We start from the raw sequence: 14273 nt of genomic DNA, 5'->3' as shown, positions 1-14273 counted from the left end.
TGGGATAGGAATCTTATTCAGATTTGATCAGAATTAAGCCCTGCTGATTTAAATGGTATTTATTTTCGGGTAAGTAAGCTGCCCCCATTTCTCAGTTGTACAGCAGAGAAAAATGCATGGGACACTACCCGCAGGAAGATAAGGCAGGCAATATTGCAAAAATGATTGGACCCTTTTTTCCCTTTTTACATGAATGAAAACAGCAGATGGGCAATGAACACAACTCAACCCTGCCTACTGCATGTAGGGCTGCTGTTTGGAAATGTGCACATTAGGAGGGCCCTCGCTTAGCGGTCAGCATGCGCACTTCATGTGGAAAAACTGAGGTTCAGTATCTACTGTCTCCAGTTAAGGGTGTGGGTGAGGTTCTGGAGAGTTTTACTTGGTAAAGGCAACTTTACAATCTTTGTAACTTGCCTATTCCAAAAAATCTTGTACTGTGAAACAAACGTAAAATGTGAAGAGCTAGATAGACCAAAGACCAATCTAGTTCAGCCTTCTATTTTCACAACAGCCACTCAGATGGTAATAGGAAATCCACAGGCAGATTATGGACCCGTAGTTATTTCACTGAACCTACATATAGTATGTACCCGTAATTTGTATTTCAGACAAATCTGTGATGGGCTTTCTGCTAACAATATCATCCTTATACTGGACAGAAACTGTATGGGGTTTGTTCAGAAAACGAGGGCTTGTCTTCAACAGTGCTAAGCAAAGTCGATGCGAAACTCAACTTTCCTGAACCATTTGAGAAGAATTAACCTGGGCGAGGGGATTGTCTTTTCCTCTGGAGTGGGGAAGAATGTCCTTTCCTTAAGGAGGAAAAATCGACTGAGTTTCTTAATGCATGTGTTGGTCCCATCCAAAAGGGACTGCACAGGCAACAAGTGACTGTATTAAAATGGCAGGAAACCAAGACCACAGCTCTTGCTGGCGTCCTGGCTTGTAACTCTCCAGGTTGGCAGCAAGGGGCAAATAAGAAGTTAGACACGGGAATAAAACGCGAGGGGAGGGGAGAAAAGAGCTGCTATGATGAGATCAGAAGAAAGAAAACTTTAAAAGGAGGGGAGGGAGAGGGGGGACAACAGCTCCGCGGAGAAGGGAAAGAGCGTCGTATAAAAGCATGAGACACACGCAAGGAGAAAGCCACCCTGGACGGAGAAGGACAGCCCGCCGTTCGCCAACCCACGCCGGGCAGCAAGCTGGCACCAGCACCGCTCGCTCTCTTCGCCATCCCAGCACCAGCGGGCGAGGGAACTGGCCGGGCTCGAGCTCCCCCAAGCTCCCCCCCAAAGACTTCGACCGGCCCTTCAGACTGGTCTTCCCTCTCAGCGGCGGATCATCCCCGGGGACGAAGAGGCTGAGAGTAGCTGCGGCCGCTGCCTGGGAAATAGCGTCGGACCGGCCGCGGCCGTAGGAGCAGCAGGGAACGGAGGACCGGGAGACCCGAGGGGGTGAAAGCAGGTCAGGAGGAAGAAGGAGGAGGCTCCGGACTCGCCCTCGAGCGGAGCGGAGGCAAGGCGGGAAAGTCTTGCGTGGGGCTCCAAGCTGACACGGGCCAAGCCCGCACTGACAGCCAGCCGCTCCCCGGGCTAATGGGCTGAGGAGGAAAGCGGCCCGCGACTGGAAGTGCCCCCTGGAGCGTGCGAGCGAGGGGCCTGGGGCAGCGCAGCCGAGGGGCTTCCGAAGGCTCCTCGGGGCCTCTGTGAAGGACCCGAGTGCGGGTCTTGCTCGCCTGAGGGAGCGCGGGACGAATTCGTCCAGGAGGCGAGGCGGAGAGGGAGAGGCCAGCGGGAAAGAGCAGAAATAGTCCTTCTGGCGCGGACGGCGGGCGCCAGGCGACAGAATTCGCGGGAGCGGGACCGACTCCTCCAAGCGGGGCTCTCCCGCTCGCCGCCAGCAGGGGCGGACGCCGCCGGCCCCTTGCATGGTGCCTCTGCAGACAGGCTGGGCATCTACAGCACCAGCGCCCCGACTTCTCCGGAGGCGCCACCACAGCGGCTCTCTGTTGCCCCCCAGCCCGACGGCTGCCCGGCCGGCTCTCCTGGCTCGCGGAGCGCGCTCGAAGGCGGGGGAGAGAAAAGTCCGCGGCAGCCCCCCGGTGTGCGGCCGCTTTTGCAGGCGGGCAAGACCCCATGCGAGCGCCGGGCTGCAAGTGCAGCAGCAGCGACCCCTGCAGCCCGCCCCGCCGCCGTCGGACGAGCGTCCTCAGTCCTCCTTCTCCGCCGCCTCGGAAGCCTCCTCCCATCCCGAAGTGGCTCCGCCGTGGTGGTGGCGGTGGCGCGGCGGCAGCGCTGCCTGCGACAACGCTCCCTCTCCCGCCGGCCCCGCTGATCCCGAGACCGGCGCAGCTGGCGCTGGCGCTCCTGCTCCCGACCCCTTAGCGGCCGGGCCGGCGGCGGCGGCGGCGGCGGCTGTTCCTCCTCCGGCTGTTTCTTCTCAGTGGCCGCCGCCGCCGCCGCTGCCGCCGCGGAGCCCTAAAGCCGTCCTCTGCAAGAGGATGGTGCGTCTAGCGGCCGAGCTGCTGCTGCTGCTGGGGCTCCTCCTGCTTGCCTTGCACATCACGGTGCTGCGAAGCAGCGATCCCGAAGCGCCGCCAGGCAACCACAGCCAGCGTCAGCAGGTGAGAGCGCGGAGCGGGGCTGTGCTCTGGAGGCAAAGGGCTCTTTAGCCCCAGTCCCTTCTCCCTTTTAGCAACGGCGCCGTGGGCAGAAAGCTCAGGGCGTCCGGCCGGTGAAAGCCTTCGCATGCCGCGCCTTCTAGGAAGCCGCGTTTGACCCACTTCCTACAGTTCCCCCTTCAGCTGCTTCGTTGTCTGCAGCGGCTGGCTCGTTTCAGGATAGCCTGCCCCAGCCTCAGCACCCCGAACCCTCGACCGTCAAAGGCCGTGTTGGCTGGGGAATTCGGAAGCTAGATCCAGCTCTAGAGTTTTTCCTATCACCTCCTGTTGCTCTGTTGAATTGGCATTGCCAAGAATTGAAGCCAGGTTTTTCCCACACCTAAAGGTTGTGCTGGCTGGAAAGAATTGGGGTTAAAGTCTAACCTGGCAAAGGCTCCTCTAGAATCCTGCCCTTCATCTTCTTTTGTGCCATTAAATGGAAATTCTTAAGGGTTGTTCCTCACCATTTTTGTGTGCAAAGTATATAGTCCAACTCTGAACTATACTCCAGCCCTGTGCACAAAACCTTACCAATTTTCTATCCTATGTAGTGCTCTTTTCTTACACCAGTTTGTCAGGTGTGTTTCAGTCTGTTCACCCTTGCACTGAAAGCTCAAAGAGCTCTTGTTTCCAGTTCCTGTATCTAACTTCCACATATTCATTCCAAAGTCAGGATCTGGACCTTTCCTGGGGTGCAGAATTGGTGCTTCTCACATGCTGTTGGGCCAGACAGAGTGGTCAGAGGAGAGGTGCTGGGATTTGTAGTTTAGCAACATCTACAAGACCATAGATTCCCCATTACTACTGCATGCCTAGACTCTGTATGTGTGATCTTGCCTCTTACAGATTTCCTGATTTTAAAACCAATTTGCCTAAGATTTGTTTTGCCCATTGAAGGCTGTATTCACAACTTTCCTAGTCTTCTTGAAGTAAATTCTTTCCCTGTCCTGTTGCCCCATAACCCTTCACTGGATGAATAAAAAGGGTCCAGTGTGTTTTTTTTAAAAAACACCCTTTGATTAATGCTTTTTTCCCCCTAATTGCAATGTAAACAAATGACATATTTTATGAGTAAATTGCATTATTAATCCAATATCGACCAAGTGACCTAAAGAAATAATGACCAAATTCACGTTTAACAATAAGCCGAAAGGAGCGTTTATATCAAAACATGAATGAGCAGATTTATGCATGGAGAGTATTTCCACCATCCTTTGTACAACCAGATGAAGAAACCAGGCAGGAATAATTTTGCATGGTGCCCAAACCTGAGATTATGATTTATTATGGCTAGCTGTGCTAATATTTATGAATCAAGAATATAGCCTGGTTTAAGGGCACAAAAGAGACTGTAACCACAAATTTAGATGTCATGTCATGTCATTATCATGTCATACTTGTCTGACTGTTTACCTGCTTATTTGTTTAAAGCAGTGTTCTCCAAGCTTCCAGGTTGCTGGGATTAAAGCTCCCAGAATTCCCAGGGAGACCTGTTTTGACCCCTTCTGGTTGGGAATTCTGGGAGTTGTAGTTCCAGTCCATCTTGGGGGCATCTGGCTGGCAAAAAAGTGGGTTTGCAATTTGATTTAATAACACAGGCTTCATGGTGCGTCATTATATGTGACTGATGCTAATAAATCCGTAAGTCTAAAAAGGAAAATTAACCCAAGCTTTTTGACTCTGTGCTTGCTTTCCCCACCCCAAATATCCTCCGCTCTCTTCTGCACTAGAAGCTTTTGGAGAAATATTAAGGAAAAATATATTTTTGCTGCAATGTTTCAACCCTCTGAAAGGAACTAATTTCAGATAATATGCTGGACAACAACCGCTTCTTCCCAAAGATACAATTACTGGACAAAATAACTTTCTATATCTTTTCATGGACATTTATCCTTGTTTTCTCTGCTAAGCACAGAGCAGGTGGGTAGTTCGGATCATCCCTTTGTTCTGGTTAACACATTCAAAAATCACACATTTAATCTGGTGACATTAACCATATATTTGAGAAGAGGAAAAGCCCTTTTCCAGATTTCAGATTGCAGTACCTCTACGTTTTCTGACAGATAGCCAAGAAATGCACCCAGAAGACAGTGACCAGGTTCAGCTATAATATAAAACTAAGAAAAGGAGAAGTGCTGAAAAATATTCATTACGCAGGGAACATGAGTTTCTTTTTAGTTGTTCAGTATCTCTTAGGGCTGTGTGGCAAATTGGGTTTGAAGCCCAACAGCTGCTTCAGAGCATGCAGGGGTGCAGAGGGCAGCCACACAATCAAGGGAAAAGGCACAACTCTTTAAAGAGTTGCAAACCGGTAGTATGCCAGAACATCATGCACTCTGGAACATCTTTGTGCCTCTGAGTGCAAAGCGCAGCACTGCCCTGATGTCCGTAGATGATAGGTGGGCAAGAAGTAGTAGCATCTGCGGGTGGGGCAGGGCAGAGGGTGTTAAAAAGTCAAGATGACAGTGATGACTGTGAACTTGATGCCTTAGCACTCTATGTATGCGGGATGATGCATGTCCAAAATGGATGGGGCTTTGATCATGCAGTTGGGACCATTAAATTGACTTGTTTAAATCCCTTCCCCCCTGGATGCCTAGAGTAATGAGCACTTGTGGAGATGATAGATACCTCCTCAACCTTCCCACATTCATTAGGACATCCATAAAATGCCCCTGTGCACACAGCTATATGTCCATGAACCACGTCTTCCCCTGACATGATTATCTTCTCATGATGTACTGAATAATTCAATGAGTGATAGAGTTCCCCACTTGTATATGCAAAGAACTTTTATACCAATCTAGTTTAAGTTGCATTCTGCATCAGGTTCTCTGGATAACTAGTATTATTTGAGGATAAAATGTATGAGATGCCCATGACAGTGATTGAAATGTTGGGGAGCTGAGCTGAAGAAGCCTAACACTTAGCAAACTCCTTAGCTACTCTTGCCCACCATAATTCAAGCCACAAAAGTAAGTTTGTTGAGCTCCATGGGAGTTGTTTAATTTTTATGATGTAAAAGGAGCACATGGGTGCCTTTTCTTTGCATGAGTACAGTAGAACTTTTCTCCTCCTGAGTAAACTACATAGCCAGAAGAAGCAATCAGTACATTTAAGACAGATCTTTGGCTATTGAAATATACAGACAAATCTAGGGCTCCAAGTTAATATGATTAAGAATGAGTTACTTTATCCCTAGCTCGTCCCAGGCAGTCTTACAGCGTATTTCCGTAACAGAAATAAGGAACCCTGAGAGAGTGAAAGGTGGGGGAAGGGGGAATTTATAGGTAAAAGACCCATCTTTTATTACCATGGTTTCCCAACCTGTGTCTTTCCAGATATCTTGGTTGAAAGCTACCATAATTTCAAACCATTGATCATGATGGGTCAGTGTGTGAAACTTGTAAACTAAAACTCTAAGGGAACCCAGATTGGAGAAGGCTTTTTCAAAACTCTTTGTTGAGTCTAGGAGGAGGTAATTAGCAGAGGAAAGGGAATCTTCCAATGAGGTGCATCCACAGGAGGCAGAGAAACTTGTAGAAATCTACTCCCAACAAACTATTTAGGAAGACTGAAGAAAGTAGCTAGAAAGTTTTTATTTATTAAATATATTTGTATATTGCCACAATCAAAAACATCTCTCAGTGGCTCACATGGAAAAATACAGTATAAAACAAACCCCATACAAAATAAAAAATATTTCTGACTGATTTAAGGGAAATTCTTGACATACATATATTGTTACTGCAATTTACTCTATGGAGACTAGGCTATAGGACAAAGTTCATCCTATTCTAAACCAGGCATTTGATTCCTACATACTATAACCAGGCATTTGATTCCTACATACTATAAAGAAAGGAACTTTATGGAGAAAATAGTATCTGCTTTATTTGGGGTGATTTCATAAGATTTACTTCTTGCAAAATCTGGAACTGCTTCCTTAAACACGATCTTCTGATTCAGAAGTAGAATTTTCTGTCCTCTAGTAGCCTAAACATTTCCCTTATCCCATGTTTGAATGTTAAGATGCATTTACTTCAGGGGTAGGAATGTTGAGTATGAACCATTTGAAGGCACTATTGATGGGCTGCCATTGTGTAGCATCTTGCATTCTTCATTTAAGAAAAATTTTCTCGTGACGCCTAACATTCATTCATTCATTCATTCGTTCATTCATTCATTTATATGCATTTTCCTTCCTTCTTTCCTGAAAGCACCTGAAAATAATGATTTATAAAAGAGTGAACTAACGATGATTGTGCATTGTTTTAATGAAGTATTTGGAGCCTTTGGGATATTTCTGAATTTACCTTTTTTAATGTAGAGAAACAACGGAGTAATGAAAAGTCCAAATGAGTTTCCAAAGGAGTTGTTTATAAGCATCATCAAGGAAATCTTGGGGGGACTGGCTACCTAGTTCTAAAGGCAGGTTCTGTTTAACACAGCATAAGAATGTATACACAGATTCCTGACTTCATGAAATCTCTACACTTTCTCATAAAACTTTCTATTAAATTGACCTCCTGCCTTTAAACAGCTTTGAACATCTGGTCCAGTATATATATTTTATATATATTCTGCCATGTGTAGCAATTCAGAGTTACAGGCTTCCTAACTTAATTGATTTTACAGCTCTGAATTTTGGAAAAGCAGAAACTTGAAAATATTAAGGGCAAAAAATAGAGTAGATGTCACAATAAGCAGTAAAACAGATGGAAGCATAAGTGGCAAAGTTGTTTAGCCAAAAAATACACTAACTTGTATTAGATCTATATTTTACAACACAAGTAAATTAATGATTTTTGAAATCTTTTGTTAGTTTAGTTGTTCAGGTATTTCTGGATTTTGTTCTTTCTTAAATCTGTCCTGTTACCTATGTTATTCCATGCCATAACAGTGTGCTCATCTGGAATGTTCCTTTAAAAATGTCTGTAGAAAGAAACATTTTTGATCTTGCAGACAGTAAATCAAATGACTAATGGTTTTAGCTGGCTGGCAAATGTCCCACCTGAGATGGTACTCAATTTGATTTACATAGTATTGCGGAATGCATGTCTCTTGTAGGCCTTTTGAAGGGGTTATTCAACATGGAGCAAGTGTTTAGAAAAACTGCAGACCTTGTTCTCCCTCCCTTTTTGGGGTTGAAGCATCTGAATGAAGCAGTTTGGGCTTTGATAAACCTTAAAACAAAATCAACAGATTGTCTACTTCTTAGTATGTCTAATTAAAGTAGACGTTCCAGTGATAGCTTCATAATTCCGATAGCCTACTGCAGGAATGGGGAATTTGCAGCCCTTGCAGGTTATACAGTTACAATTGACTGTAAAATTATTAATGAATTAATTACAATAGAGGATATAAATTGTGACTATATGCTCCCCATTCTGTGTAATTATGTTGTTATTTTATTCAAGTAGATAATAACTTAGGTTTTAAATTCAAAGAGTTCTAGGATGGCTAAATGCCCAAAAATCAGCACTCATTTATTTAATTCAGGAGACAGTAATTACGTTAATATCTGTTATTTCCCTCAGACCAAAAAAAAAAAAAAATCATATCATTGTTTATGTTGCTGCCTATCTATTAAAATACGGATGCAGGAATCCTATGGACAAACTCAGAGCAGTGACCTAGTTCCTTCTGCATGACATGAGTGCATGGCAAAGAGCCACATAATATATGTATCCATATAGTTCCTGTATTCTAACTTTACCAGAAGTAAGATGGAAAGAAGAGAGCCAGTGTGGTGTAGAGGTTAAAGGCACCAGGCTAGAAACCGGGAGACCGTGAGTTCTAGTTCTGCCTGAGGCACAAAGCTAGCTGGCTGACCTTGGGCCAATCCCTCTTTCTCAACCCTTGGAAGGAGGCAATGTCAAGCCACTTCTGAAAAGCTTGCCAAGAAAAATGCAGGCATTCGTCCAGGCGGTCACCAGAAGTCAAAAACTGACTCAAAGATACAGAAAGAAAAAGAAAGAAAGAAAGAAAGAAAGAAAGAAAGAAAGAAAGAAAGAAAGAAAGAAAGAAAGAGAAAGAAAGAAAGAAAGAAAGAAAGAGGGAATTAGCAAAGAGGAACATGTGAAGTATCTGCCTCTAAGATACTTCATGTTTTATTATAGAAGAAGAATTCATTTACTACATTGTCATAATTTTTTCATCATCCTTGTTACCTGAGAATACCTATGCCAGCATCCCTATTATTAGCCATCTTGGCTGGACACTTGGGAGTTGTTCAGTAACATCTGGAAGACCACAGGTTCCTGCAAATGTTCTATATCCCTTCTAATTTTTTCACAATCCCTACTGAACTGCATTAATTAAACAGGTACACAGTACTCTGTGGTTTCTGCTACCCTAAGTTAGTTACATACATCTTTTCTTCAGGCAGTACTGGTTAAGTGTTGAATTTCTCCAGTTCTTATGCATTATGATTAAATTAGTGCTAGAATTACCCAGCTGAAACATTTGGAAGAAGTTGTATATCTTGGTTATAAAACTCTATAGATTCTGGCCTTTAGTAATAAACTAGGGTAGTAAATATTAATTTTGACCTAGTTCAGGGGCTATCTGAAATTCTTGCAGTTGCACCCATAGCCAACAATCTTGTGCGTCTCACCCCATGAACAATAATTAAGGAACTGCTCTTTTTAAAAAGGAACATCTGGCAGCCTTAATTTGCACTGGCATAAATTTTTGTGAGTTGTGCCCTTATTGTGCCCTTGTTTTGGAATTCTGAAAAGAAAAAAAATGCATTCTGCCATAAGCAGCAGGTACATATTCCTCTTGGATGTTCTTTTTTAAAAAACTCAAGGCTATATTTTACTCATAGAGGAGTCAGACAGTATGGAGCCTATGTATGCTTCTTTTTTTTTTTATTCATTTCAGAAATACAGAGATACAGTAGGAAAACTCCAAGTGTAGAATGGATTTTTTTCACCACAGTAGAATTCTGATGACATCAATATTTATTTAGATATCTAACCACTTTAGCTTCCCTGACAGTAAAGAAATGATAATAAACTAAATAACTAACATCATGCTTCCCTTTTGTGTCACCCCAAACCACCTGCTTAAGACAGTTGTCCTGTTCTACTCCCACCAGTGAAGGGGGTAGTGGTAAGAATTATATTTTTAATCTGTTTGTACAAGCCAGTTGACCAATATGAAGTTAAGTAATAAATATGAATAAAGCATTCAGTATCATTGGTGCTTGTATGTACTTGGAATTTTTTTTTCTTTCCACTTACTCTTCAGAAATACAGTGAAATGAAAATCTGTGTAACATTTATGTATGCACTGTGCTGACATATCACTGAAGCAAGGTGACTCCCAGCAGTTTGCAATGTGATAGTCTTACAGCAGTCACAATTATACAACCAAAACCAAACTCACAATAGAAACATTAAAACAGAAAATAAATAGACATAAAGCAATCTTTAACACCAACCCACCTAACCAAGTCAACACAGTTTGAGCACCCTTGCAGAGTAGTAAAAGCTGGATCTTTGCAGGGATGGGAGATGGGGTAAAGGAGGCTATTTAGAGATTTAGAGGTGTCATGGAAAACTCTGTCTTCAACATTACACATTCTTGACTGGAACAAACACAACGTACAAGCTGATTTTACCTGGAGAAGGTAGTCCTGAAGATACCTAGGAGCCAATCCCCTGTACTATAAATTATACCTGGCATTACTTTGCTGAAGTGGCCACTACTATTCAGAAACTTTTAGTAGCAGTTGATGATGATGTTGTATAAATATCCAGCAAGTCAAAAACTTCTTTGTTTACTTAATATGAATTGAATTATGGACATATAAAAGTTGGCTCTTGATGACTTGACACTTTGTGCTAGTCATGAGATCACCAAAATTTTGAAAGATTTGGCAGTTTTGTGAGATCTTCAATTTCTTTTTAAATGTTTTAAAATTAATTTATTTGGTTTCTGGGCAACTTGAGGGGAGGAATATCATGGTAGTTACAGGCATTATGTCCTAATCACTGTATAAATCTTAGATAGTGGTTTAAAAATTATAATGGCCAATATACTATATCATATTAAGCCAAAATGAAACACATCACTTTATGGGTCTACAGTGTTACAATATTGGTTAACCAATCCAGTAAGATTTTCTTTCTTCCGGCAGCAACTTCCAACGGTCACAGAATCACAGTATTATAAGGGGCTGTTGAGGCTCCTGAGTCCAACCCCCTGCTCAGGGTAAGAATCCAAACTAAAGCCCCCAAAAGAATAGAATTGTCTTACAGAGATTTATATACAGTAGTAAAGATGCTAGATATGAACCAGACCTTGCATATATAAATCAACCTTTTTCCCTATTTCCTCTGATGGTTGGGAATTCTTGAAATTATAATCCCAACACACCTGAAGGATACCAGACCTGAGAAGGTTCTTACAAACAAGTAGCTCCATACTCACCACTTGCTTTATAACTATGAAGCCCAGACCCAAATGAGTGAACATTCCCAGTTCTGTTGTTGGTCTCTGTCATTGGTTTGGAACTCTGCCTTTGGATTATAAAAGGAATGGGAGTATATCTAATCCCCCTCCCTTACTTTGCTTGCCACTCTTATGTTGAAGAAATAACACATATTTATTGTGGTGATAAATGAGACTCATGGCTTGTGACACGTTCACATTGTTGCAGAATTCATGCCCTAATACCAGACCTAATTTGGGGACTTCATTGCTGTCTTCTTCCAAAGCTGCTATTTCTATCACCTAACCTAAAAAAAGAGTACTGGAAAGTGTGCACACTTTTTGGTAACACTTTTGGTTGGTTTCAAGTGAAGATAATTCCCAACAATGAATTTGGATTCTTTTCTCAGATCAGTACTGCTACCATTGTTATGTTTCTTGTGTGTATTTGGGGAAGGAAAGGGTTACAAGATTTTCCTGAGTCTAAAAAGAATACCACTTATCCTATGTGGTAACATGTACATAAAATAATATCAATAATAGCATAAAATGGGTTGTTTTATGGCATAATGCAAGCCTATGGTCTTGTTAAAAATATGGTGTTAAGTATAGAAATAGATATAATGCAACGTGAGTGGTATTGAGAAGTCCATAATGCTGGGAAGGATGGAAAGAAAGAGAGGCAGGGTATCCAGCAACAAGATGAAAGGAGGCTTCAGTGCTTGATTCTACAGACCTCTGAGGGCTTCAGCAATCTAAGCAATTTTCTCTTACTCTCCTAGCCTCTTTCCTTTTCTTGTTCCATCACTGATGAGTTGGACCAAATTATTGGTTCATTTTTTAAAACCAGAACTCAGCTCTTTTCGACCCAAACCAGTGGGTTGTACTTTATTAAAAGGCACTGACCTTTAATTAAAGCTGAAACATTGAAATCATGCCAGTTTTCAAGACAGCACTGAACTTCCTTCATTTTCTCCGTAAAACAATGTACTACGTGCATTTAAAGTTTGTACATTGATATATGCTCTGGACTACTTTTCTTTCAGATATTTGGAGCAGGCAATAATATTAGTGTCTAAATCTAAAATATTTAGGAGATATCCCAAGCACATGGGTACTGCATAAGAATTAAAAAAGAAAGAAAAAAAAGTCACGCCCAGAGATATATTAATTCTGTTTTATAGTTATTCTTTTCTTGATGGATAATTTCAGAAGGTGGTGCTTCTGAAATCTGGCACCATAGCCATTGGTGTCATATGGCACCCATTTGAATTTTACTAAATTCCTCATATTATTCATGTATGTGAAACTGCTGCAGGCACTGCTAGGTTCAGTGGCACCAATATTTTGAGATGAAAGCTCTTCCTTTCATCTCAGTCCCATGGGAGCTAATCAAGCTGTAAACAGGGTCTGGTGAGGGACTGGAGGAAGACAAGGAAAGCTGAATTTGTGCAAGAGAGTGCTATTCAAACAGCAGATCAGATACTAGGAATGCTACTTGTGTTTAAATGAGCTTATGCTTCATTTGAAATAGGCAGGTTTGCAGCTTGGGCATCAACCTGAAACTGGACGCCCAAATTGAGAGTATTTGCACAGAGAACTCTAACGGCCAAATACACACATTCCTGGAAATGTTTGATATTGCTGTATCAACCTTTGCCTTGGCTGTATCTCATTTTAGCTGCTATAACATGCTATATGCAGGTCTGTCTTTCAAAAATATTTGGAATCTTCAATTACTTCAAAATGCTATGATGAGACTATTGACAGGGCTGGTAATTATGAACTATGTGACTCACTTGTTATAACAACTACACTGCTGCTAAAGAGGCCTGGGAGTTTGAGGGTTCTGCACAGTATCTTGGCTGTTCCTAGCACTGCACTCTTCTGGACAGAGAGCTCTGATGTTGTTCCTGGGATCTGTTGGAACCACTCTCCCAGCTTAGTAGTCACAGCCCTGAGTGCTCCTATTATCACTGAGACCACTTTGGCCTTCACTGGTTCCTCCTTCAGGTCCTGGTACTTCTCCAACTTCTCATAATCTTTCCTGATGTTACTGTCACTTAGCACTGCTACATCTATCACCACTGCTGTCTTCTGGTCCTTGTCTACTACAACAGTGTCTGGTTGATTGGGCAGTACCTGCCTGTCTGGATCTGGAAGTCCCACAGGATCTTAGTCCTGTTATTCTCCATGACCTTCTGTAGAATCTCCCATCTGGACTTGGGAGGGTCTAGCCCATACACTGTGCAGATGTTCCTGTACACAATGCCAGCTACTTGATTGTGCCGTTCAGTGTATGCTGCTTCTGCCTGTATCTTACACCCTGCCACTATGTGTTGGACTGTCTCTGAGGTCTCTCTGCACAGTCTGCACCTTGGGTCCTGTTTAGTGTGGTAGACCTCTGCTTCTATGGATCTGGTGCTTAGTGCCTGTTCTTGTGCTGCTATGATCAGTGCCTCAATGCTGTCTTTTAGTCCAGCCCTTTCCAGGCACTGGTAGGATTTCCCAATGTCAGCCAACTCAGCTATCTGTAGATGGTACATCTCATGCAGGGTCTTGTCTTGCCATGGCATTTTCTCTGCTTGAACTTACTCCCAACAGATCCCAGGAATGACATCAAAGCTCTCTGTCCAGAAAAGTGCAGGGCTAGGCACAGCTAAGATACTGCGCAGAACCCTCAAAACTCAAAGAGTGAGGAAGACACATACCACCCATAGGAATGAGTGGGGATTTTTTTTCATAAACACACACACACACACACACACACACACACACACTTTCTCCATTGTCCCTCTGTAGATGACCCAAAGGTGCATAAGGGCAGCTGAACATCTGCTGCTTCTTAACTTCTGCCTTTGAACTCTCTTGCTATATTTTATTATAATAGTGTGCAGAAAAAATACAAACAGAACATGCCCATCAGGCCGAAAACAAAAATGGATAGTGAAGCTGTGTGCAGCATGTAGCGTTCTGGGACAAGTGCTTTAAGATCAGAAGTATATTGATCAGGAAATGTTTGAAGCCTAGTATTTGGGGCAATAGAATTATGCCATCTGGAAGTTTAGCTGAAGAATACTGTCACAGGGAGTAAAAAGGTTTCTTGTATCTCTTCCAGAATTAAGCCATCAGTGTTAGAAAATTTAAGTAACCTGCTACAGTTTGTTCC

At 42.9% G+C, this 14273-nt stretch overlaps 1 protein-coding gene across 1 annotated transcript in view; it reads left to right on the top strand.

Annotated features, from left to right (window-relative positions):
- The first annotated feature begins 1123 nt into the window (after positions 1–1123).
- Positions 1124–14273, top strand: part of ISM1 (isthmin 1) — a 29485-nt gene continuing 16335 nt past the window's right edge. The window contains exon 1 of the mRNA XM_007423918.3: positions 1124–2626. Coding sequence (XP_007423980.2) covers positions 1931–2626 — 696 coding nt within the window. The 5' untranslated portion in view covers positions 1124–1930. The remainder of the gene's footprint in view (positions 2627–14273) is intronic.

Source organism: Python bivittatus, unplaced genomic scaffold, assembly GCF_059951505.1.
Source record: "Python bivittatus isolate LINGU-HERP-01145 unplaced genomic scaffold, Pbiv_v1 ctg000020_np1212, whole genome shotgun sequence".
Taxonomy (NCBI): Eukaryota; Metazoa; Chordata; class Lepidosauria; order Squamata; family Pythonidae; genus Python; species Python bivittatus.
The sequence above is the reverse complement of the archived record's forward strand: the minus strand, read 5'-3'. Positions and strand labels throughout refer to the sequence as shown.